Source organism: Hyla sarda, chromosome 6, assembly GCF_029499605.1.
Source record: "Hyla sarda isolate aHylSar1 chromosome 6, aHylSar1.hap1, whole genome shotgun sequence".
NCBI lineage: Eukaryota > Metazoa > Chordata > Amphibia > Anura > Hylidae > Hyla > Hyla sarda.
Genome location: NC_079194.1, coordinates 80,164,594 through 80,192,234, shown reverse-complemented (window position 1 = coordinate 80,192,234; position 27,641 = coordinate 80,164,594). Strand labels below are relative to the sequence as shown.

General features: G+C 40.9%; 1 protein-coding gene across 1 annotated transcript in view; it reads left to right on the top strand.

The window, feature by feature from the left end:
• SLC6A1 (solute carrier family 6 member 1) overlaps positions 1-24,480 on the top strand; it is a 252,076-nt gene extending 227,596 nt beyond the window's left edge. Inside the window, exons 11-15 of the mRNA XM_056524286.1 lie at positions 11,190-11,321; positions 15,754-15,856; positions 17,099-17,199; positions 20,598-20,765; positions 22,364-24,480. Of these exons, the coding sequence (XP_056380261.1) occupies positions 11,190-11,321; positions 15,754-15,856; positions 17,099-17,199; positions 20,598-20,765; positions 22,364-22,468 (609 nt within the window). The 3' untranslated portion in view covers positions 22,469-24,480. The remainder of the gene's footprint in view (positions 1-11,189; positions 11,322-15,753; positions 15,857-17,098; positions 17,200-20,597; positions 20,766-22,363) is intronic.
• The last annotated feature ends 3,161 nt before the right edge of the window (positions 24,481-27,641 follow it).

The following is a 27,641-nucleotide window of genomic DNA, read 5'->3' as shown; positions in this document are numbered from 1 at the left end:
CAAAATTTTGAAAGGACCAAGATAGCGTGGTCCCAACTTATAGCTAGGGACACGGAAGCGGACATATTTAGCGGAGAGCCATACCTTGTCTCCAGGGGAAAAAATGGGAGGAGCTCTTCTTTTCTTATCCGCGAACTTCTTCATGCGTGATGAAGCCTGTAAGAGAGAATTTTGGGTCTCTCTCCATATGATGGAAAGATCACGAGAAATTTCATCCACAGCGGGCAGACCAGAGGGCAAGGGGGTAGGGAGGGGGGGAAGAGGGTGACGGCCGTACACCACGAAAAATGGGGATTTGGAGGAAGATTCAGAGACTCTGAAGTTATACGAGAATTCGGCCCATGGTAGAAGATCTGCCCAGTCATCCTGGCGGGAGGAAACAAAATGTCGTAAATAATCACCCAAGACCTGGTTAATTCTTTCTACTTGTCCATTGGATTGAGGATGATATGCAGAAGAAAAATTTAATTTAATCTTGAGTTGTTTACAGAGAGCCCTCCAGAATTTAGACACGAATTGGACGCCTCTATCCGAGACGATCTGCGTGGGCAACCCGTGAAGACGAAAAATGTGTACAAAAAATTGTTTAGCCAACTGAGGCGCTGAAGGAAGACCAGGAAGAGGGATGAAATGTGCCATTTTGGAGAATCGATCAACGACCACCCAAATAACAGTGTTGCCATGGGATGGGGGTAAGTCAGTAATAAAATCCATACCAATCAGAGACCAAGGCTGTTCGGGGACAGGCAGAGGATGAAGAAAACCAGCGGGCTTCTGGCGAGGAGTCTTATCCCGGGCACAGATAGTGCAGGCTCGCACAAAGTCCACAACATCCGTCTCCAGAGTCGGCCACCAATAGTAGCGAGAGATGAGTTGCACAGATTTCTTGATGCCCGCATGACCTGCGAGATGGGAAGAGTGGCCCCATTTGAGGATTCCGAGGCGTTGGCGTGGAGAAACAAAGGTCTTTCCTGGAGGAGTTTGCCTGATGGAGGCTGGAGAAGTGGAAATCAGGCAGTCAGGAGGAATGATGTGTTGCGGAGAGAGTTCAACTTCAGAAGCATCCGAGGAACGAGAGAGAGCATCGGCCCTAATGTTCTTATCGGCAGGCCGAAAGTGAATTTCAAAATTAAATCGGGCAAAGAACAGAGACCACCTGGCCTGGCGAGGATTCAGCCGTTGGGCAGACTGGAGGTAGGAGAGGTTCTTGTGATCGGTGTAAATAATAACTGGAAATCTTGATCCCTCCAGCAGATGCCTCCATTCCTCAAGTGCTAATTTAATGGCTAGAAGCTCTCGATCCCCGATGGAGTAGTTTCTCTCCGCCGGAGAGAAGGTCCTAGAAAAAAAACCACAAGTAACAGCATGCCCGGAAGAATTTTTTTGTAGAAGGACAGCTCCAGCTCCCACAGAGGAGGCATCAACCTCCAATAGGAAGGGTTTAGATGGGTCAGGTCTGGAGAGCACGGGAGCCGAAGAAAAGGCAGACTTGAGCCGTTTAAAGGCGTCTTCCGCTTGAGGAGGCCAAGACTTGGGATCGGCATTTTTTTTGGTTAAAGCCACGATAGGAGCCACAACGGTAGAAAAATGTGGAATAAATTGTCTGTAATAATTGGCGAACCCCAAAAAACGTTGGATAGCACGGAGTCCGGAGGGGCGTGGCCAATCTAAGACGGCAGAGAGTTTGTCTGGATCCATTTGTAGTCCCTGGCCAGAGACCAAGTATCCTAGGAAAGGAAGAGATTGGCATTCAAACAGACATTTCTCTATTTTGGCATAGAGTTGATTGTCACGAAGTCTCTGAAGAACCATACGGACATGCTGGCGGTGTTCTTCTAGATTGGCAGAAAAAATCAGGATATCGTCCAGATATACAACAACACAGGAGTATAAAAGATCACGAAAAATTTCATTAACAAAGTCTTGGAAGACGGCAGGGGCGTTGCACAGGCCAAAGGGCATGACCAGATACTCAAAGTGTCCATCTCTGGTGTTAAATGCCGTTCCATTCATCCCCCTCTCTGATGCGGATGAGATTATAAGCACCTCTTAAGTCCAGTTTGGTAAAGATGTGGGCACCTTGGAGGCGATCAAAGAGGTCAGAGATGAGAGGTAGGGGGTAGCGGTTCTTAACCGTGATTTTATTAAGACCGCGGTAGTCAATGCAAGGGCGTAGAGAGCCATCTTTTTTGGACACAAAGAAAAATCCGGCTCCGGCAGGAGAGGAGGATTTACGGATAAAGCCCTTTTTTAAATTTTCCTGGACGTATTCAGACATGGCAAGAGTCTCTGGGGCGGACAGAGGATAAATTCTGCCCCGGGGTGGAGTAGTGCCCGGGAGGAGGTCGATAGGACAATCATAAGGCCTGTGAGGAGGTAGAGTCTCAGCTTGTTTTTTGCAAAAAACATCCGCAAAGTCCATATAGGCCTTAGGGAGACCGGTTACGGGAGGAACCACAGAGTCACGGCAAGGGTTACTGGGAACCGGTTTTAGGCAGTCCTTGGAACAAGAGGGCCCCCAACTCTTGATCTCCCCAGTGGACCAATCCAGGGTTGGGGAGTGAAGTTGAAGCCAGGGAAGTCCAAGGAGAATTTCAGAAGTGCAATTGGGAAGGACCAAAAGTTCAATCCTCTCGTGATGAGGTCCGATGTGCATTAGAAGGGGCTCCGTGCGGAAACGTATGGTACAGTCCAATCTTTCATTGTTTACACAATTGATGTAGAGGGGTCTGGCGAGACTGGTCACCGGGATGTTGAACCTGTTGACGAGAGAGGCCAAAATAAAATTTCCTGCAGATCCGGAGTCCAAGAAGGCCACAGCAGAGAAGGAGAAGGCAGATGCAGACATCCGCACAGGCACAGTAAGACGTGGAGAAGCAGAGTAGACATCAAGGACTGTCTCACCTTTGTGCGGAGTCAGCGTACGTCTTTCCAGGCGGGGAGGACGGATAGGACAATCCTTCAGGAAGTGTTCGGTACTAGCACAGTACAGGCAGAGATTCTCCATGCGGCGTCGTGTCCTCTCTTGAGGTGTCAGGCGAGACCGGTCGACCTGCATAGCCTCCACGGCGGGAGGCACAGGAACAGATTGCAGGGGACCAGAGGAGAGAGGAGCCGAGGAGAAGAAACGCCTCGTGCGAACAGAGTCCATATCCTGGCGGAGCTCCTGACGCCTTTCGGAAAAACGCATGTCAATGCGAGTGGCTAGGTGAATGAGTTCATGTAGATTAGCAGGGATTTCTCGTGCGGCCAGAACATCTTTAATGTTGCTGGATAGGCCTTTTTTAAAGGTCGCGCAGAGGGCCTCATTATTCCAGGATAATTCTGAAGCAAGAGTACGGAATTGTACGGCATACTCGCCAACGGAAGAATTACCCTGGACCAGGTTCAACAGGGCAGTCTCAGCAGAAGAGGCTCGGGCAGGTTCCTCAAAGACACTTCGAATTTCCGAGAAGAAGGAGTGTACAGAGGCAGTGACGGGGTCATTGCGGTCCCAGAGCGGTGTGGCCCAAGACAGGGCTTTTCCAGACAGAAGGCTGACTACGAAAGCCACCTTAGACCTTTCAGTGGGAAACTGGTCCGACATCATCTCCAGGTGCAGGGAACATTGGGAAAGAAAGCCACGGCAAAACTTAGAGTCCCCATCAAATTTATCCGGCAAGGATAGTCGTAGACCAGAAGCGGCCACTCGCTGCGGAGGAGATGCAGGAGCTGGCGGAGGAGATGATTGCTGAAGCTGTGGTAGTAACTACTGAAGCATAACGGTCAGTTGAGACAGCTGTTGGCCTTGTTGCGCTATCTGTTGCGACTGCTGGGCGACCACCGTGGTGAGGTCAGCGACAACTGGCAGAGGAACTTCAGCGGGATCCATGGCCGGATCTACTGTCACGATGCCGGCTGGCAGGTAGTGGATCCTCTGCGCCAGAGAGGGATTGGCGTGGACCGTGCTAGTGGATCGGTTCTAAGTCACTACTGGTTTTCACCAGAGCCCGCCGCAAAGCGGGATGGTCTTGCTGCGGCGGTAGTGACCAGGTCGTATCCACTAGCAACGGCTCAACCTCTCTGGCTGCTGAAGATAGGCGCGGTACAAGGGAGTAGACAGAAGCAAGGTCGGACGTAGCAGAAGGTCGGGGCAGGCAGCAAGGATCGTAGTCAGGGGCAACGGCAGGAGGTCTGGAACACAGGCTAGGAACATACAAGGAAACGCTTTCACTGGCACGATGGCAACAAGATCCGGCAAGGAAGTGCAGGGGAAGTGAGGTGATATAGGGAAGTGCACAGGTGATAACACTAATTGGAACCACTGCGCCAATCAGCGGCGCAGTGGCCCTTTAAATCGCAAAGACCCGGCGCGCGCGCGCCCTAGGGAGCGGGGCCGCGCGCGCCGGGACAGGACTGACGGAGAGCGAGTCAGGTACGGGAGCCGGGGTGCGCATCGCGAGCGGGCGCTACCCGCATCGCGAATCGCATCCCGGCTGGAGGCGGTATCGCAGCGCCCCGGGTCAGTGGATCTGACCGGAGCGCTGCAGTGAGGAGAGTGTAGCGAGCGCTCCGGGGAGGAGCGGGGACCCAGAGCGCTTGGCGTAACATAGGTACCATACATCTTCAATGGAAATTTAATATATGGTTTACTGATGCTGCTGGGCCTGGTCCTGGGCCTAAAAAATTTTATGGTAGCACTAGCTACCATAAATCTTCAATTTAAATTTTAAAATTCATCTTTTAATCTTAGGGATTGTGAAGCCCTAGTGTTTACTCATGCTGCTGCCAGCTCCAGGATGTGTCATTCCGCAACTATATGGTCTCCTCATGCTGTCAACACCTCCACACTGTGCCATTCAGTAAACTATATGGTCTCCTCATGCTGCCAACACCTCCAGGCTGTGTCATTCAGCCCCATATGGTCTCCTCATGCTTAAGCTACATCCAAGCTTTGTCATTCAGCCACTTTATGGTCTCCTCATACTGATGCCACCTCTACGCTGTGTCATTCAGCCACTATATGTTCTCCTCATGCTGCCAACACCTCCACACTGTGTCATTCAGCCACTATATGGTCTCCTCATGCTGCCAACACCTCCACACTGTGTCATTCAGCCACTATATGGTCTCCTCATGCTGCCAACACCTCCACACTGTGTCATTCAGCCACTATATGGTCTCCTCATACTGATGCCACCTCCATGCTCTGTCATTGTGCCACTCTGAGGCAGGGATTCTAAAAGCAATGCCTGTAATCTGCATGACATACTGAATAACAGTATTATTTCATTACCCCAGCACACTCCATATGCGTGTTAGAACAAAGCAAAGCGTTCTACATCCCTATTGAGGATCTCTGTAGTCCAGAAATAGCCATATTTAATATAGATACGCTGCAAATAAATTAGCATTGAACCACATTTTTTAGAAAAATTTGGCGTATCGGCCAAGTCAAATTTTTCAAAAGTTTGCTCATCTCTAGATCTGATCCCTTCTGGTTTCCTCTCTGAACTGTGACCCTCATTTTGCTGTGCAACAACTTACAAACTTTCCCACAATCCCCCACAGTGGATGCTCTAAGACGGTTTTTACCAGGGATAACAGTGCAAAACAAAGCAGGCATATGGGAGATTAATAAGTAATCTTAAACAGTTTTTTTTTTTTTTTTTTTAAATTATGCTTGTATATTTGAAATATGTCAATTTTAACATAATGCATAAGTTTTGACCTAAGAATCAAAGTAAAAGTAATTGGAAAACAAATGTAAGGGTCTCACTTATAACTAAAGATATGGCAGACATCAATTAGACATGTGACACCTGGCATCATCTATTAAGCTTTAAAATGTGATGCTTAATTGTAAAACAATGAAATTACATTTGAGAAAGCCAATGCTTCAAAACAAAAGATAATAAAATCTTTAAAATGAATAAAATAAAAAATCGGCTAGTATGTGTTGCCCTGTGATACTGTTTGCATTATCTTACATTCATATTCATGAGTGTTCGAATACAGGTTGTTTTGGTTATCTCTATATGTTTTTATAACTTGCATACTCAGAATAGTCTTATTAAAAAAATTCAAAATGGTACAGGGATAACTTTGTTACAGTAGTTGTGGTTGCTACTTCAAAAACTCTCTGGCATTCCATGTTGCCATTTCTCAGCAATGCATATGAAATATAAAGTATCCCTATGTAAGTCAGGGATACCACCCTAAACAGTTTAGAGAAAGGTTAGATCAAACCTGTATCAGCTAGTACTGTGAGCTATCCTACAAAGCAATCCTCTCAAATGGCTGGGAAGACCTACAGCTTGTAGTGCTCATAATTGCGGAATAAAAGTAATTGGTTTTCTGAGGCTTTATATAAACCCGGCTATTTGAAACTCTGAAGCCACTCCTCTACTCATAGAGAATCCCTCCTTCTTGGTTTATCAGTGTTCGGACTGGACTCCTCTGCATCACACTTTCCTACCCACCTAAATGGCTTATAAGACTTCGGAAAGCTAGAGTGGGTTTGTCCTATCAGAGAACACTTTTGTTTGGCCCATGTATAGCCCATGATACTGTGTATAATACTATTTATCTTAAAAGGGTTGTCTGTAAATGAAAAATTAATTAATAATTAAATATTACTGGGGGTGGTCTAAAAAAAACTATGCTCCCCCCCCCCAGATAATGTTCTAGGACCTCCCTCATAACCTTTTTTCCCCCTAATTCCTGGGATGTGTTAACCCCGTAGGAACTACTCACCCAGCTAATCAGTAGCCAAAGTGATGACCCGCCCCAGTGATTGGCTGGGGGTGCAGTTTCCTGGTTTGGACATGTTGCAGAAACCAGGGCAAAGCAGTAACAAGCAGGGACCTGGAAAATTATAAAGGTAGTTGCAGGGGACCATGGGAGTGTATTTTATTTTTTATATTTTACACCATCCACATTTTATATTTAGAAAATACATGATTTGCTACACATTCCTCAAACAGGAGAACATGATCTTAGTAGGAAATTACTTTTAAGATTGTAAAAATATGTAATGCAATGATGTATTAAAATGACTTGCAACAAAATGTGCAGGAGTGATATATATTTCTTTTTGAAAGGAAACAGCTATTAAAGGGGTATTCCAGGGGGAAAAAAAATATTTTTTATACATCAACTGGCTCCAGAAAGTTAAACAGATTTGAAAATTACTTCTATTAAAAAATCTTAATCCTTCCAGTACTTATCAGTTGCTGAAGTTGAGTTGTTCTTTTCTGTCTGACAACAGTGCTCTCTGCTGACATCTCTGTCTGTCTCAGGAACTGCACAGAGTAGAAGAGGTTTGCTATGGGAATTTGCTTCTACTCTGGACAGTTCCCAAGACAGGTGTCACCAGAGAGCACTTAGACAGAAAAGAACAACTCAACTTCAGCAGATCATAAGTACTGACAGGATTAAGATTTTTTAATAGAAGTAATTTACAAATCTTTTTAACTTTCTGGAGCCAGTTGATATATATATATATATATATATATAAATATATATATATATATATATATATATATATATATATATATATATGTATATATATATATATTTATAAAGATTTTTCCTGGATAACCCCTTTAAGCTTTGAGAAAGTATTGAAACATTTGTGCTATCACTAAAACATCTTGATTCATGATGCTCCAAAGTGACCATTTCATTGCTTTACATATGAGTGCACTGTCTTGACAAGTGCTGCGGTCATTTTCTGAATAGTTGTCAAGTCATACGAGGAAAGTAGGTCGCTATACGCCTCGGGAACTGAGAGGCGATCAGTGATAAAAAAAATTACAATGATAAAGTCGGCAGTTTATATTATCCAAAGTCCTTTGAAGTCCTAAATCTTCATGAAGTATGGACTATTTGTTAAGGACTCAGTAGATGACTGTTCACATTTTTGATGATTACAAATGTTAAGATCTTTGTACAACATACAAAGTAAAAGTAGATTTCAGAATATGCCTGGCAGCCTCTAACTACACTATGACAAGTTCCATCAATCATATTACTGATCGCACATGTTGTCCTTGGAAGACTACAGTGTGCATCCCTATCATCATATGTGTACCGTATATACTCGAGTATAAGCCAACCCGAATATAATCCGAGGCCCCTAATTTTACCACAAAAACCCAGGAAAAGTTATTGACTCGACTATTAGCCTAGGGTGGGAAATACATCATCCCCCCATGTAATCATCCAGACCCCCGTCATCATCCCCCCCTTCATTATCGCTGCCTGTCAATCCCTTCATCAGTGGTCTTCAACCTGTGGACCTCCAGATGTTGCAAAAGTACAACTCCCAGCATGCCCCGACAGCCATTGGCTGTCGGGGCATGCTAGGTGTTGTAGTTTCAAAACCTCTGGAGGTCCACAGGTTGAAGACCACTGCGGCCTTCGTCATCATCCAGCCCCCCCCCCCCCCTTTTGTTTTGTACTCACCTCCCCTAAGCGGAAGTTAGGGTGAGCTGGTCGGGGCCATCTATGCTGCAGAGACTGTCTGGTGGGGATGGTTAGTCGATGCGAGCTGTCCATTTTCACCGGGGGGTGTTTCTGTTCCTGTGTATGTGTATTTCCTGTTTTTTAAGTGACAGGTACACTTTAAAATGTCTATTTACATTATTACATTATTACACCACTATATATTGCCTAGATCCTGAGTCTTGTACATCATTTCTTGCTAGCTAATTTCCTTGATAATTTGCATTCTGGGAACATTATTCTTCATTTCTGGCACTATCCAATAGGTTTGAGGTAAAAGAAGCTAAGTCTCTCATAAAATTATAAAATCATAAAATTATATACAGTACTGGGTTGTAATTCAGGATCAATACAACGTATGTGATGTAATATTCACACCACCATTTAACAAGGCATTCAACAACTGCATCCCTGGCATACGGCCAGTATGTATAAGTAAGCCTTATTTTTTTATTACTTTTAATATTAGGTGGCTTTGCCTTAAATGTTTACAATATAAATATCCTTGTAATAGTTTAATTGTAAAACTGCGTCCTTTATTTGTACCATGGCTATCTCTGCCTGCCCAGCTAAATGGCTAATGTTAGATTGTAGACTTGTACATATTGCTTCTATTTTTCTGCGATGCTGTGCGAGCAGTTATTGCTTCATATTTGCTCTTACAAAATATCTTTCAGCTCAGTGCACATTTCAGATTTAAATAGTACTCTAAGTAATGCATTGTCTCTCTGTTACTATTTTGGACTTATACAGGGATGAGCAATCATAAAAAAGCCAAAGATTGGCCTTAGGCTAGGTGCCTGTGGCACTGTCAATGCGGTAGGGGGAGAGGATGGAGTTGTTGGTTTAGTTTTAAGTAGTAGAGGAAATTAATTGGTAAAGAGAAGCAGTTCTGCATTCTAATGGTGCCCATATATTACAAAGTATTCTTGATGCAGTGAAGATGCAATTTAAAGGGCATCCATAGACTCTTAAAGGAAACAGGTCCATATGCTGTAGAATAATATGACATTTTACTAAATAATCTGTGTCATTGTATTGTATTCACCTTTTTAGTGCACTTTTACTTCTACACAGTGCAGTCACATTGGTAGTCTTCAGATGTGCAAAATTTATCACAGTAGGTCATTCTGTTTGATAAATTTGTCTTATCCGTAGACTGTTTAGCCTATATTAAGACCGACCATCGGTTGCCTTCTTTTTTGCCAGAATTGTATGCCATTTTTGGTCCAGGACATCAGATTTAGGTCATGATGACTATCCTGTAAAGGCACAAACTTTGTCTGATAAGTCATGCCGCGTTGTTGGACAAGGCTCGAGAGTATGTAAAAAATGTAAGCCAGTTTGCACCAGGATTCTGTTGTATTTTTAATTGTAAATCTGCTTCATTATGCTTATCTCTAAATCTCCTAAATATGATATAGTATACTTAGCCATAAAAATCCTGAATGATGAATGTATAGGGCGGTAAAGTACTGTGAGGGAAGTTCACTAAGACTGGCATTTCTTATGCCTGTCCCAAGTCAAATAACATTAGTGTAAGACTCATCACATATGTTAAGAGGCACGGACTTCTCAAATACAGTTAGTGCATCTTGGGTGGCCAGTGAAGCTTTGAACTGAAATTTACACAAAATACGAAGTGGCATAAATCTCAGCTATGGTTTATACCAATTTATTGTGTAATTTATGGTAAATCTTTAAGTCTACGGCAGACCTAGCCTCCTTCTGTTAAGCTGCACCCATTTTTTCAAAAAATGGTGAGCCCTGTGTATAAATGCTAATGGCTGCTGAGTTTTGCAGTTCTCTACAAAAAAAAAAAAACTTCTGTGAATCAGGACATTTCTGTAAATGTTGTAAATACATAATAGATGCAGGTTTCACCAATGGGACTCACACCCATCCTAATAATAATTTGTGCCAGGCCAGAGATTATGGGGGTCCCAGCGATCAGACATCCCCCCCCCCCCCATTGTCAGACATCTTATGTGAATAGATATCTAGTACCGGAGAACCCCTCTAATAACATGTTTACAGCACAGTTTGTGTTCAGTCAATCATCCAATGATTCAACAAAAATGCTGTGATATAAACACCTAAGCCCCACAAACCTGAAAACGTAGGCTTGCTATGTCCTAAAAATCTTCCTTTCTAGGCACTAATCCTTCTACCTTAGTGACATTGGTCTTACTTTTCTGTGTTAGCCTTACCCTTTTATTGCTCCTCTGGCTGGCATGTGCTCTACTTTTGCCTGGGGTTCCTTTAGTATTTGTAGGCATAATAAAGGGATTTCAATGAGCTGTCATTGGAGCTTCAATTTACATGACAGTGCACAGAGCAGTCACTTCAGGTTCTTTTAATCTTTGATCCCATCAGGAGGAGATATAGATGCACTATATAAATAGACAAACCACAACAAATAAAGCAATAAACTCTGATGTGGTTCCAGCTATGAAACGTTGACAGATCTCACCTACAATCACACCAATTTGAATGCATTGAACATAAGAAATTCCAGCAGACAGCAGATGGAAAATAAGCTGCTGCTTTGAATACTTATGAGACACTTGAATGTGGTAGTCATTTTCTGAGCTGAACCATAAGAATGTAATCTATTTGTTCTTAGGGATTATTGCTCCTAAATATATCATTTCAAAAATGTTGCAAACGTGAATGGTACAATGTTCCTTCTTGTTTTGCAGTTCTGTACGGTTGAAGGGTTTATAACAGCTCTTGTGGATGAATTTCCAAAACTCCTACGCACCCGAAGAGAAATATTTATTGCGATTGTGTGCGTTATTTCTTATCTCATTGGATTGTCCAACATAACTCAGGTAAGTATGCTTGTATAAGCTTCTATCTCAGGTCAAATAATCAAATATGTCTAGTAGTATGAACAGTAAGGGGGGAAGAAACAAAAGTTTATTAAGTTTAACCACAGAGCAAAAGAAGACAAAAAAGTGAGGCGGGTAGTAACCTATTGTCTACTATTAGATAGAAAAAAAAATGTCAATTAGAGTAGATGCCTGGATTTAAGAAAAAAAAAAACACCTCCGGCAATCTAGTACATGTAACTTGTAGAATATTATTTTACACAACAGAGAAGCAGACCAATCTTGAACTCTTTTGACAAATTAACCATCAAATATCCTAACATAATAATATGATTTGTAAAGCTTAAAAAAACAATATCCATTTAGTTAAGCCTATTATAGTCTGCAATAATATGGATCCAGGGGAAGGCAACTAAAAACCTATGAAGTAGAATCCAATTTCCCTCCTTTTAAGGGAAGAAAAAATTCTTCCCTATACTCTTCCCATAAGAAGAAATCCCTGGATTCATGACTGTTCTTCAGAATGTAGTAAATATATATATATATATATATATATATATATATCTCAATGGGGGACATTTATCGAGGGATTTAGAGCTCTTTTTTTGCTTACAAAAGTAGCACCTAAGCAAATTTTTGTGCGACTTTTGGCTGTCATCAAAAAGCTACAAAAGAGCCTACGAAAGCAAAAAAATGTTTTCACTTTGCAGTGGTCAGGGATTTATCAAGTGCGAAAGTCACACAAAAATTTGCAAGCCCTCCAAAACAGTGTCAATGTAAGCCAGCTTGGAGCCAGCTTACAAAATGGCATTGGAGAGCAAATTTTTATATTTCCCGCTGGCAGCCATCACGGCTCCAGCAGGAAATATGATATTACAACTGTACAAAGGAGCCCAGGCTGGCATCACTCTGCAGCTGCCCGGGCTCCATCTGATTCTATCCCCGCTACCCTAACTTAATGAGGGGGACCCTGCTTTACAGCCCCCCGCTTGTCTCCCACCGGCCTGCGCTGCACATCTCACATCTGTCTGCTAACCATTGCAAGACTACAACTCCTAGCATGACCTTACAGTGAAGGCATGCTGGGAGTTGTAGTCTTGTAACAGGAAGCGGGAGGGAGATGTGCGGCGCTGGCGGGTGGGAGACAAGCCAGGAGATGTAAAGCAGTGTCTCCATCATTAAGTAAGGGTAGTTAACTTCATATTTCCCTCTGGATCCCGTGATTGGGACCGAGCAGCCAATCACGGGACCCGGCAGGAAATTTGATCTTACAGTAGGAACTAAAAACTCTGCGGCTCCGTTATATGTTAAAAAGTAGCCCGGGCTGGCCTCCTTTCAGCCGTCTGGGACGCCATCATATATTATTCCCGTGGCCTCACTGCAGCTGCCCGGGACTCCCTCCCTCAGCTGGGTGGGGAGATGTGTAGGAGCAGTCTCTGCCAACCCTCAGAACTGCAGTACACGCTGAGAGATGGCAGGGACGGCTCCTGCACATCTCTGTGGGAGTCCCGGGGGCTGCAGTGTTATGTCAGCCTGGGCTCCTTACCACGGCGCCGCAGACTTTACTGTAATTTCAAATTTCCCGGGAAATATGAAATTACAGTGATTATCCTATCACCCCGGCCAGGGAGCTGAGCGCATTATCGCTTGCTTCCTTGGCTTGCACGACTACAACTCTCATCATGCTTGTCACCTGCCCTCTGCTGCACAACTACAACTCCCACCATGCCCTTATTGTAAGATCATGCTGGGAGTTGTAGTTGTGCGGCGGGGGCGGGTGACAAGCTTTTCACCTGCCACACTACACTACTACAACTCCCAGCAGGCCATTACTGTAAGGACAACTGAAAGTTGTAGTTGTGGGGCGGCTGAAAAGCTTGTCACCCACCCCCTGCCGCACAGCTACAACTCCCAGCATGTCCTTACTGTAAGGGCATGCTGGGAGTTGTAGTCATGCAGCACGGGAGATTTTTCTTGTTTTTTTTTTTCTCATTTCAGATCCGTGTATCCTGTGGACTACTTTGGATTTGGTGGACTGCATCGATGACCATCGTTTTTTTTCTTTCTGTTTAATGTTAATAAAATGGTTAATGAGGGCTTGTGGGGGAGTGTTTTTTGGAATAATTTTTTTTTAAAATGTGTTGTGTTTTTTTAATTTTATTTACTTGACAGGCTTAGTAGAGGAAGCTGTCTTATAGACAGAATCCATTACTAAGCCGGGCTTAGCATTAGCCACAAAAACAGCTAGCGCTCACCCCCAATTATTACCCCGGTACTCACCGCCACAGGAGTGCCGGGAAGAGCCAGTACAAACAGGCTCGTAGCGTCAAAAAACACAACACGTTAAAAAAAAAAGTATTCCAAAAAAAATGCTCCCCCACAAGCCCTCGTTAACCATTTTATTAACATTAAAAAAAAAAAATATATGCTGGTCACTGTACTCCTCCGAATCTAAAGTAATCCACAGGATACCCGAAGTAAAAAACATTTAGGGTAAAAAAAAGTGGTAAAAAAAATGTAATAAACATATATATATTTATTTATCACATTATTTTCAAAGCTGCAATTTGGTGTTCTGAAGTGATTTATTGGTTTTTGCTTATGTAAGCCAAATTTATCAACCCCCTGTAATAGTAGGATAAATGTGTCATACATAAGCAAAAAGAAAACAAATAAATAAATGCCTACAGAACTCAATTACCAAAGCAACGATGATAAATGTCCCCGAATGTGTGTGTGTGTGTGTGTCTGTTCCAGCATCACTTCCAAACGGCTAAAGACATTAACATGAAACTTGGTACACATGTTACGTATATATCAACAACAAACATAGGATAGGTAATTTAACCTGAACCTACCCTCATTTGCGAGGGTCAGAATTTTTGTTGAAAGTATGATGCAAATTTATGGGAAATGTATGTTTGTGTGACTTCCGTATTGCTGGAGCTATTTCGATAATACTTGGTCACATGTTACTTATATGTAAAAAAAAAAAATATATATATATAATAGTTAAATTAACCCCTAACCTACCCCCATATGTGAAGGATGGGGTTTTTGTTTTAAGTTCCATGCAAGAATATAGGACTTTTGGTGCCATGCTCCACTCTACTTCTCCTGGTGAATGCCTCAGTCCAGATGGCAAGCCACACCCTCCCCGCATTCCATGCCCATCTTGCAAAGACATGCCCACCCTTAAAGCCCCACCTCTTTTTTCAGCTTACAATATCTTTACCACAACGCATCCCTCCCTGAGGACGGGATATGAGGAATAGAAATGAGGATTAGATATGGGGATGGAATATGGGGTCGGGATATAAGGATGGGATATGAGGACGGGTTATGAGGACGGGATATGGGGACAGGTTATGAGGACGGGATATTAGGACCGGATATGAGGTTGGGATATGAGGACGGGATATGAGGACAGGATATGAGGACAGGATATGGGGACGGGATATGAGGTCGGGATATGAGGACGGGATATGGGGACGGGATATGAGGATGGGATATGAGAATGGGATCCCCTCGATTTAAGGTCAGAATATCAGGAGGGGATATGAGGACAAAAGCTTCCTCCTTTGTTGCTTTTTCTCCCCCACAAGGATAAGGCAGGATAAGGTAGGAAAAACAGGACACATATGGTCATACTGTTATAGTTGCATAATACAAGAGAACAAATTAGGTTTACAAACAAAATTTCCAAAAAGAGCAGCAATGTAATATACAAAGCTCCACAACACAGAGACACAGTTCTCCTATTAGATTGTCAGCTTTTATTAGAATCTCGGATTTGTCTGTTAGAAATATGAAAGGATGAATGTTAGAAATCTCATGGGAGTGTTTGATATAAAAAGTACTGGAAGTGTAAAGATTTTTAATAGAAGTCATTTACAAATCTGTTTACCTTTCTGGCACCAGTTGATTTAAAAAAAAAAATGTTTTCCACCGGAGTACCCCTTTAAGTAAAACCTGTGTCCTGTCAGCTGTGCCAGATCTATTAAAAGGCGCAAACCTCTCAGTAAATCTGCTGCATCCAAGGCTGCCATGTGGCTTGGAGATGGCTTAAAGTTTAATTACAATTTATGCCTGTCAGTTGGCATTTGTTGCAGTAAATTCAGCGCAGGCCCATTTGCAATAAGTCTGCCCCCTTTTTGTGATGCTCCACCCGCTTGATGAGCGCAGTGCAGAATGGCAAAATAAAAGTTACAAAATGGATGTGCAAAATCGAAGTTTTAGAAAAATAACTGTTACACATGCCCACTTTTGCCCAATATTTTGTAGTATTTTGTACATCCACATATATTTTGTAGCATTTTGCACTTCTAATATGTCGCGTTTTAAATAACCCTGGGTACAAAAGAATCACAGCAGTTAGTTGTCATTGTTGAAATAGATTGTACATGTAATCTGAAATTTACTTTCTTTACAGGGAGGAATTTATGTCTTCAAACTGTTTGATTATTATTCAGCCAGTGGAATGAGTCTTCTTTTCCTTGTATTCTTTGAGTGCATCTCAATATCATGGTGTTATGGTAAGAAAGCTTAGCAAATATAATGTATAAGACTGATACAACAGACTTTGAGCTCTTCTGTAATGTCTTTCTTAGTAAATGAGTGTATGAAGGGGTGTTTCCTCAGGAAATAACAATGCTTGAGCATTATTTGTAAATATTTATGAACAATATGACAACTGGGTTTTACCATTTCCCTGGCAAAGGGGTGTATCTCTACATTGTTCGACATATCTCTGATTGGGTAATGTCAGAGAGTGCAGGAACACACCTGAAAATGGCATAATCCAGTTATCAATTTATTCATAATTTTAAATAATTCTAAAAAAAAAGATGTTTATGGTAGGTTAAAGTAATGATAAGTACTTTTGGGGTCCATTTAGTGTACGCAGTTTAAATTGCATTTAATAACTTAGATTTGTCTAAGAAATCAATCAAAAGAGTTTTAATCTGTATTCATTTTAATAACTTTCAGATTCTCATTTATTCCTGTACTACAGGCCTCCTTAGTCACATTAAAGGGGTTCTCCGGTGCTTAGACATCTTATCCCCTATCCAAAGGATAAGGGATAAGATGCCTGATCGTGGGAGTCCCGCCACTGGGGACCCCCAGGATCTTGCACGCGGCACCCTGTTTATAATCAGTCCCCAGAGCGTGTTTGCTCCGGGTCTGATTACCGATGACCACAGGGCCGGCAGCGTGTGGCGTCAAGCCTCCGCCCCAGTGTGACGTCACGCTCCACCCCTCAATGCAAGCCTACGGGAGGGGGCGTGATAGCTGTCACGCCCCCTCCCATAGGCTTGCATTGAGGGGCGGAGCATCACATCACACGGTGGTGGAGGTGTGACGTCACACGCCGCCGGCCCTGTGGTCGTCGGTAATCAGACCCGGAGCGAACACACTCCGGGGACTGATTACAAACGGGGTGCCACGTGCAAGATCCCGGGGGTCCCCAGCGGTGGGACTCCCGCGATCAGGCATCTTATTCCCTATCCTTTGTATAGGGGATAAGATGTCTGAGCACCGGAGAACCACTGTAACCCTTATTTGCTACTTTATATACTATGCATGATGATTGGCCAATCTTGAAAATCGTTTTAAATTATTTGGTCTGATTTCTTTTAACTCAATAGCATACATGAGGCCACCCTAGAACAGAAAATTTAAGGTCAAATGCTTTTCACTAAAAATAACAGAATCAGGCAATAACAAATTAAATATTGCTTTTATCTAAAGTGCTTTTAACATTCATATTTTACCAGGTGTTAACAGATTTTATGACAACATAGAAGAAATGTGTGGTCAAAGACCTTGTCTTTGGTGGAAACTCTGTTGGTCATTCTTTACACCCATCATTGTAGCGGTAAGTTTAACTTTAATTATGGCAGTTATAATTTATCAATCATTGTTACACCGTACCGAGAAAACAATATTGTTACACCATACTCAATATAATGGATAAGGATGAGCAAATTTATCAAAACCTTGGTACAAATGGTTGGCTGAACTCAAAAAGTTTTGGTTTTGACCAAACTAGTTCTGTCCATATGTCTAAATGGTATGCCTAATGCTGGCTATTTTGTTTTGTTTTAAAAGTTATTTTTATTAAATTGAACAGAGTAGCATTACATTTCAGACTGAAAATAAATCTCATATGAGAGATAAAGTATAAGTTATAAACAGAAGAAAGGTAAGAAAAGAGTAACAAACAGTTCTTCACTGTGCACGTGTACTTCTATGGCATATGAGGAATATACAGCTTACCTATTTCAGTGCACAAGCTTTAAAACACCTTCAATAGTAGAACAAAGAAAAAGGTTCAGCACTTGTGGCTGTTACAGAACTTTGCATGTGAAAAATGTTCCAAAGTAGCCAGTTCCTTAAGTCTATATAGCTGGTCAACTCTAATTATCCACTCATTTGGGGTGGGAGTTGGTTGTGCTTTCCAGAGTCTGGAGAGCAGGATTCTTGTTGCGAAAAGAATAGTTTTGACCAAGCTCAGGGAGTTGGATGGTATACTGCCTGGAAAAATGTGCGGTAAAATAGTTATCTGTTTTATAAGGGTATGTTCAGGTTGCAGATCTGATTGATATTTTTATGGATGAGGGACTAGTAGTCATGGACCATTTCTATTATCCCAAAAAAGGATAAGGATCTTCCCTACTGCAGCAGTTACAGGCCAATATCAGTTACAGGCCAATATACTGCAGCAGTTACAGGCCAATAAGCTTTACGCTAAACTACTGGCTCTCTGGCTCAAACCGCTGCTCCCTGCTCTAATTAACCCTGATCAAGTGGGATTCATACCCAATAGAGAAGGAAAAGCTAATGTTGGCTATATTGCCAATTTTTGGGCTTGCATATGATCGAGCCATGTGTACAGAGTGCAGTGTGCGCAGTAGTTGTATGACTCCTAGAACAACATGGCCTCTTTGTGTTGCCATATATTAGCCATATATCTTTGAAGATATTCTCTCCTAAAAGAAATGGACCAACTTTTTTTGTAAAATTTGTACAGAATGTGGAGGCACACTTAAGTACTGTTATTGCTTTATACACTTGTTCAAGCACCTTGTTATAGCTTTGTAGAATGCCAGAATAGAGCTGTGTACATGAGCTCTTAAAACCCATATATAAACCTTTAGAGTACTAAAGGAAACAAGTAGTGACATGTTTATATTGTCAGATAACTTAACTACTTCAAATTAAGATTCAGGCCAATTAACCTTCTGGCATTGCTCCTTATATATGTGGTTTTATAAATAGAAATGTGGAGCCAGAACACATTCTATATGCTTGGGATTGAATTTTGTTACCGGACCCACCTTTAAAATAACATAATAATAATTTGTTATATCTAGAGCAATAAAAACATTCACCTAGATAGATCTGAATACCTCCTTTCTAAGCACTTTATTACAGTAATAGCTCTAGAAAGAATAAATAGAATGTAAAATCACTTTTAAAAATACATACAAATCCGAGACAAGCAAATAGATAACACATCAGATTGGTAATAATGGCATTCGCTTATAGTCAAATAGTTGATAATAAAAATAGTCCCAAATACTTCTAGCAGATTAGATCTACAAGGCTTTTACTATGCTCAAAATCTATCTGTTACAGACCTGCAAATGTCTTTCTCCCAGCAGCCTATATTACAACAAGCATTATCCGCCTGAACTACATGTCTGAACACAGTGCTCATTCATTTCTGTCTTACCCTTTGGAAAACTTTATTAAGCTTCATATGTGCCTCCTCCATTCACAACGTTTCGCATTCTCTCTGTTTTCCAGGTTCTAAAATGCAATGCACCTTCAGAGGTCTCAATTACTGGGCCCTCTATCATCCACTATTAAAACTCAAATCTTCAAACATGCACACATGTGCTAAAAAGACACAGAGATCCTGTGCACCATGTTTTAAAAAAAAGAAGAAAAAATAGATATATATCTACCGTATTTATCGGCGTATAACACGCACTTTTTAGGCTAAAATTTTTAGCCTAAAGTCTGTGTGCGTGTTATACGCCAATACACCCCCAGGAAAGGCAGGGGGAGAGAGGCCGTCGCTGCCCGCTTCTCTCCCCCTGCCTTTCCTGGGGTCTAGAGCGCTGCTGTCGGCCCTTCTCACCCCCTGGTTATCGGCGCCGCTGCCCGTTCTGTCCCCCTGACTATCGGTGCCGGCGCCGATAGCCAGGGGGAGAGAAGCGGCGCCGACAGCCAGGGGGAGAGAAGGGGCAGCGGCACCCATTGCCGGCGCCGCTGCCCCGTTGCCTCCCCCCATCCCCGCTGGCATAATTACCTGAGTCGGGTCCGCGCTGCTGCAGGCCTCCGGCGTGCGTCCCCGGCGTCGTTGCTATGCGCTGAACGGCGCGTCGCATGACGTCAGTGCGCCGCGTCATGCATAGCAACGACGCCGGGACCAAAAAATTGTGTTTTTTCTTAAATTTTGTCGCACAAAAATTTTTTTTTCCGTTTCTTCGTAGATTTTTGGGTAAAATTACTATCATTACAAGGTAGAATTGGTGGCGCAAAAAATAAGCCATCATATGGATTAAAATTTAAAGAGTTATGATTTTTTAAAATGTAAGTAGGAAAAAATGAAAGTGCAAAAACAGAAAAACCCCTGGTCCTTAAGGGGTTAAAATAATCTAATTTTGATGGTCTGTCTTGAGAATAACTTTAAATTTCTGAAGTATGAATAACTTTTTTTTTTTTAACAAAAACAACATCAACACACTAGGGTTCTAGGTTGAACTTGATGGACTTTTTTAAACCCTACAAACTATGTTACTATGTTATATCCGATTATCTGATGCTCCATCAGTAGGATATCTTTTTTTTTATTCCCTGGCAACTTCAGAGCCTGATACTTGCAAGAGACTGCATCACAACTGTTGACAACTAAAATAAAAATACAAATAATTAGCAAGAAAAACTCAACTCTAAATAGTATTTTAAACCCACACGATTGGGCAAAAATAAAATAAACTTGACTGTTCTTTCACTAACCACTTTGTAATACGCTGATTAATGAAATGTCAACAAGTTTCCCTTAGGAAAGAGCTTTACAGCCGCTTCTATTTCTGTCCCTTCTGACGCCAGACTGAAAGTGCTTTGCATTAATTTTCCTGATGTTGACTTTGTGACCTTTTCAGCACTAATTCATTTCTGATTCAAGTAGATTTACTTTGTAAGAATTTTTGGAGCAAGTAAAAAATAAATGTGGATTCTAAATGTTTTTGTCTTTTTTTGCAGGGAGTGTTCATTTTCAGTGCTGTCCAAATGACTCCACTTACCATGGGCAGCTATGTTTTCCCATCTTGGGGACAAGGAGTTGGCTGGTTCATGGCCTTGTCTTCAATGGTGCTGATTCCCGGATACATGGTATATTTGTTCCTGTCTCTTAAAGGGTCTTTAAAACAGGTATGGACTGTGATCGTTCACTAAAAAATGTTACAGTAAATTATTTCTATTTAATGGTCAAAACGTTTAGAAAGCAGAAGGCACTGTTTTAAAGGGGTACTCCAGTGGAGAAAAAAATTCAAATCAACTGGAGCCAGAAAGTTAAACAGATTTGTAAATTACTTCTATTAAAAAAATATTAATCCTTCCAGCACTTTTCAGCTGCTGTATGCTATAGAGAAAGTTGAGTTGTTCTTTTCTGTTCTCCTGACATGGAGAGAGGTGTCAGCAGAGAGCACTGTGGTCAGACAGAAAAAAACAATTCAACTTCCTCTGTAGTATAAGCAGCTGATAAGTACTGGGAGGATTAGGATCATTTATTAGAAGTAATTTACAAATCTGTTTACCTTGCTGGAGCCAGTTAATATGAAAAAATGTTTTAATCCACTGGTGTGCCCCTTTAATTATAATGCTATAACCTGTTTAGGACCCATGACGTACCGGTATGTCATGAGTCTACTCCCGTTCTATAACGCGGGGTCAAAGTTGAACGCTGCATCTAAAGTGAAAGTAAATCATTGCCGGTTAGCTCAGGGGACTGTTTGGGATGTCCATGGCGAAATCGCGGCATCCCGAACAGCTGTGAGACAGCAGGAGGGTCCCTTACCTTGCCTCCTGGTGTCCAATCGCCGAATGACTGCTCAGTGCCTGAGATCCAGGCATGAGCAGTCAAGCGGCAGAATCATTGGTCAATGGTTTCCTATGAGAAACCATTGATCAATATAAAAGATCAGTGTATTCAGTGTTATAGCCCCCTATGGGAGCTATAACATTGAAAAAAAGAAAGTGAAAAAAAAGTAAATAAAGATCATTTAAGCCCTTCCCTAATAAAAGTTTGAATCACCCCCCTTTTCCCATTTAAAAAAAAAACCTGTGTAAATAAAAATAAACATATGTGGTATCACCGTGTGTGGAAATGTCCAAATTATAAAAAGAGAACATTAATTAAACTGCACAGTCAATGGCGTATGGCCAAAAAAATTCCAAAGTCAAAATAGTGTATTTTTGGTCACTTTTTATATCATGAAAAAAATTAATGATCAATAGGTACTATCAATATACATTTTCCTGCATGTAGTTATGATTTTTTCCCAAAGTACGACAAAATCAAACCTACATAAGTAGGGTGTCATTTTAATCGTATGAACCTACAGAATAAAGAGAAGGTGTTATTTTTACTGAAAAATTTACTGTGTAGAAACGGAAGCCCCTAAAAATTACAAAATGTGTTTTTTTTTCTTCAATTTTGTCTCACAATGATTTTTTTTCCCATTTCGCCATAAATGTTTGGGTAAAATGACTGACGTCATTACAAAGGAGAATTAGTGACGCAAAAATAAGCCATCATATAGATTTTTAGGTGCAAAATTAAAAGAGTTATGATTTTTTAGAGGTAAGGAGGAAAAAACGAAAATGCAAAAATGGAAAAACCCTTGGTCCTTAAGAGGTTAAACAAGGCAAAACGGATAATATTATAATTTACCTTTAACTTCTTTGATAGCACACACTGGTGTATTTAAATACAGTATAATAACACAACAATATTTTTTTTTCTTTAGCGTCTACAGGTCATGATTCAGCCAACTGATGATGTTGTTCACAATGAAAATGGGCCCGAACAGTTGTCGAAGAGTAACTCTGCCAACAGGGAAGCCTATATATAAATACACTGTACTAAGGAAGTGCAGATGTCATGATTTTCTAAATACAAAATGGTTGACATGACCACATAATTACATCTGGAATAAAGAATTTACCTACCTCCAGTGGCAAAAAAAAAAAGGGGACCATCACCAGTAGAGCACAAGGAAAATCAACTTGGTTATTTTCTTACTGTTTTGTGGAATACCATGAATGGTTTGCGTGTTCAGGCAATTCAGACTGTTAACGTTTTTATCTTTACTGCAAAGGTTGAATTTGTAAACCTAAAAAAAAACACCATTTTTAAAGCTATACTTGGCTACGAAAATCTGAGGTTTTGTGTGATTGATTTTTAATTCTGAAACCTTTCTTCGAGGCAGCTCCCAAGACTTTGACTAAAATCCATAAAACGCTTATTATCTCTTTTTTTTTTTACTCAGCGTTTTTACAGCACAAGGGTAGATAGCACAAATGTTTGAAGGATTTTCATTTTTCAATTATTGTAGAAAATTGTCTATTATTTTTTTATGAAAAGTTTTCTTGAAGAGATTTATTGATTTTTTTTTTCTTACTGAGGAAATGAAAGCACAAATTAAGTTCAAGGGACCAAATTTACATATACATTTATTACAGAGATATTAACATAAATGTTTAAGAAAATACAATTTATAAGCCAAATACCAGCCTTTTCGTAAAAAAGTTAATTATACAATCCATTGTACTCTTTAGTAAGAAATAATTTAAAAAATTTAAACAATCAACTGTTGATTAGATTTAATGCATGTTAAGGTTTTAAATAGTTAATGCTTCATTTTTTCTAGAATAAAGGGTATTCACTTAAACTGTTTAAAAATATAGTAAAATATGTTATAAAAAAAAATGTGTTAGGGAAAAAGGACAGATACATAAACCCTTATGCCACGCAACACCCCTGGTTGGATTTACTGCACCTTTTAATTGGTATAATAATAAAACAAAGGGTAAGAAACAAATACTTGTTGCCTGACTGCATTTGGCATTTGCATTTGGTCTATTTTAGGCACAACAAAAAAACGCCTACATTGGTGATAGATGACTGTGTTGCACAATGAGCTTTCTCTTTAGCAAAGTCTTGTGCTTTTTAAAAATGTTCTATAGCACATACTTTAGAACTATTATGTGATAATGTTTCTCGTGGATGTTAGTTGGGTTTGTCATTTTTGTCCAAAGAGTGAAAAAAAATTATCTATATATGTTATTGCAATAAATTAATATTCTAAGAATGTCAAGCACATTTATTGTAGAAAATATATACAAATATTTTAACGGTATTTGTACAACAGTATTGTTTCGTAGATCCTAAAATGTCTCATATCAAATGTAACATATTCAAAATTATAATGATGTATGTCTGTAGTGCAACCAGGCAAAACGTCTTGTTGTAACTTTATTTTGTATACAATGTCTCCTATCATTCTTTGTGACGTTCATGCAGTATCGGAGCCAATGAGCCATTGGCGTCTGACAGCTGCTGACTTAATATATGTAATACAGTCTGTTGTTCAAAAAATTTATGCAGTATTTAAATGTTTGATTGTATACAGTACATACATACAAAACTGACAGATATGCTTTGTAGCATTCTTATATACAAAATATCTACTTTAGCAGAATAGTGATGTAGGAACTACTGTGTTTCAATTGTGAATAACTGTATCTTTTTGTAGTATCTTCCCTAATAAAACTATATTCTATCATCCAATAAGCTTACCCGCAATAAGATATTAAGTCATGAATCAAATAAAGTTATCTCTATATATAAAAAATATATATGTAATGTAACATATGCATAGTAAAACTATATACAGAGCTTGTTAACTGAAAAAAAAATATCCTTTATATTTAGTATCTTGCAACCTGTTCTATGGACCAAATGTAATATAAGATACATATTAAATGTCTTTTAATGGTGTCTATCTGCAAAAAAAAAAAGCACGGTTGTCATGTACGTTTATGAATTTAGAAATCAAATAAAGGATATATTACAAATAAAGTATACACTGAGTTGTCTTCTGTCGGGTTGGGTTGTAAATTTTCACAAAAAGGCTAATGTCTCTTTAAACATTTATTTTGGAAAGATTTTGACAGCCTAACCATTAGGAAAATGACATATCTATTGTGAGCCACCCATAGATTGTGCATTTTATCCGCTAGTCCTTTTGATCAGCCTCAAACTGTTTGGTAATTGCATATTTAACTTACAACCACATATTATTAAAAATGTAGCATTTTCCGTTTAAGTGGCTCTCTGAAAAAAAAATCAATAGCTGCTACTTATTGCCACTAATGACTTACAGATCCCCATTGTGCTTTTTTTTTTTTTTGCAGTATGTTATTTTGTACGCCTTCTCAACCAATTTACACCACTCTCTCAGAACTTGTGCCGAAAGGTGTCAATGTAAAAGAACTCAGAACGAGCTATATTTTTACTTTACATTAATTTGAAACTTCTCTTCTGAAGAGATGGAGCTCAATAAAGAGGTTCTATGTGTATTTCCTGCATATGTCGCTGAAATAACATGTTATATTGTCTCTGTATAAGAGTCAATGAAGCTGGTAGACTGAATGAGGCACCCTATTGATGCTTGTGTGGGGGAAATTGTAACTGATGCTTAATGGTCCACCATGTCTCTGGTTCAATATTCCTATCCAGTAAAGAAGCTGAGTCATTGCAATAGAAAGAGGGGCATACAATGAGTCTGTCCCTATGCACTATATCAGGAAAATGGAAACTAAAATAAATTGAAATCTTAAAGGGAATCCTTCCAGTATGTTATGCTGCACTGTACATAGGAAAAACCTGTAAATCATTAGCCGGTAGGTGGGTCAGCGACACCAAGCAATTCCACATGTACCGTATATACTCGAGGATAAGCCGACCCGAATTTTAGCCGAGGCCCCTAATTTCACCCCAAAATCCCAGGAAAAGTTATTGACTCGAGTATAAGCCTAGGGTGGGAAATACATCATCCCCCCATGTAATCATCCAGACCCCTGTCATTAACACCCTCATCATCATCCCCCTGTCATCATCCCCACCCCCCTTCATCACCCCCTTGTCATCATCCCCACCCCCCTTCATCATCCCCCTCTCATCATCCTCACCCCCCTTCATCATCCCCTTGTCATCATCCCCACCCCCCTTCATCATCCCCTTGTCATCATCCCCACCCCCCTTCATCATCCCCTTGTCATCATCCTCTTGTGAACTATCCGCCCGCAGTGGTCTTCAACCTGCGGACCTCCAGAGGTTTCAAAACTACAACTCCCAGCAAGCCCGGGCAGCCACTCGAGTTCACTCGAGTATAAGCCGAGGGGGGTGTTTTGAGCACCAAAAATCGTGCTGAAAAACTCGGCTTATACTCGAGTATATACGGTAAATGGGATTTGGTAATACTTATGTTACAGGCTGCAGTCTTTGAATGGGGAATTCTACCTGTGATGATCTCAATTGGCAGACTATGAAACGACTTCTAAACTCTCCCTGCCTGCCTGCAGTGATGTGGGCTTGAGGTCAATGGATTTCTCCTGTGCTGATCTGTATTGTTAGTAATGCTGATTAGTGACTAGTGATGAGCGGCATAGGCCATATTTGAATTCGCAATATTTCGCGAATATATGGGCGAAATTCGCATATTCGTTATATTCGTTTTTTGCGCATATGCGAAAATATATGCGCATATTCTCGAATATTGAGCCCTCCCTTCTTTAATGGTATGGGGAACTATGACTAGTGCATGAACTCTGTGATTTTTTGCCCATTGAAACCAATAGGCCCATAGTTGTTTATGGGGATCTCATGGCATGTAAAACAGTAAGCTACGCAGGACTGTCAAAGCAGCACAGTGGAATGGGAGACCACCACAGGTTCGAGTCCCGGGGTAGGACAGAGTTTTACAGTGTTGTGGTTAAACTTAACTTTACTGGAAACGCTGCTGAGTTGCCCATAGCAACCAGATTGCTTCCTTCATTTTTCAGAGGCCTTTTCAAAAATTAAAAAAGCAATCTGATTGGTTGCTATGGGCAACTGCACAACTCTTTCTCTACACTGGTTTTGATGAATCTCCCCCAGAGAGGGAGATTTATCAAAACCTGTAAAGAGGAAAAGTTTCTGAGTTGCCCATAGCAACCAATCAGATCGCTTCTTTCATTTTTCAGAGGCCCCTGATTTCACCCCAAAAACCTAGGGAAAGTTATTGACTCGACTATAAGCCTAGGGTGGGAAACGGAGGAGGCAGGAATAATTTTTCAGCACCATTCTGTGTCTTTGTTCCGCAACAAATCATCTGCTGGTTATGCTAGTCTGTAGATGGTATAATACACAGCAGTCCATTCCTAATTGTCTTTGACAAAGCGCATTTTTGTGCTTAGTACACAGCTTTTTTGTGCTGTAGCATTGTTGTGTACTGCTGGTGTTACATAGTTACATAGTTACATAGTTACATAGTTAGTACGGTCGAAAAAAGACATATGTCCATCAAGTTCAACCAGGGAATTAAGGGGTAGGGGTGTGGCGCGATATTGGGGAAGGGATGAGATTTTATATTTCTTCATAAGCATTAATCTTATTTTGTTCCAGGAATGTATCTAATCCTGTTTTAAAGCTGTTAATTGTTCCTGCTGTGACCAGTTCCTGAGGTAGACCGTTCCATAAATTCACAGTCCTCACGGTAAAGAAGGCGTGTCGCCCCTTGAGACTAAACTTTTTTTTCTCCAGACGGAGGGAGTGCCCCCTCGTCCTTTGGGGGGGTTTAACCTGGAACAGTTTTTCTCCATATTTTTTGTATGGGCCATTAATATACTTATATACGTTTATCATATCCCCCCTTAAACGTCTCTTCTCAAGACTAAACAATTGTAACTCCTTTAATCGCTCCTCATAGCTAAGATGTTCCATGCCCCATATTAGTTTAGTCGCGCGTCTCTGCACCCTTTCCAACTCCGCAGTGTCCCTTTTATGGACAGGTGACCAAAACTGAACAGCATATTCCAGGTGAGGCCGTACCAATGCTTTATAAAGGGGGAGTATTATGTCCCTGTCCCTTGAGTCCATGCCTCTTTTGATACATGACAATATCCTGCCGGCTTTGGAAGCAGCAGCCTGACATTGCATGCTATTCTGTAGTCTGTGATCTACAAGTACACCCAGATCCTTCT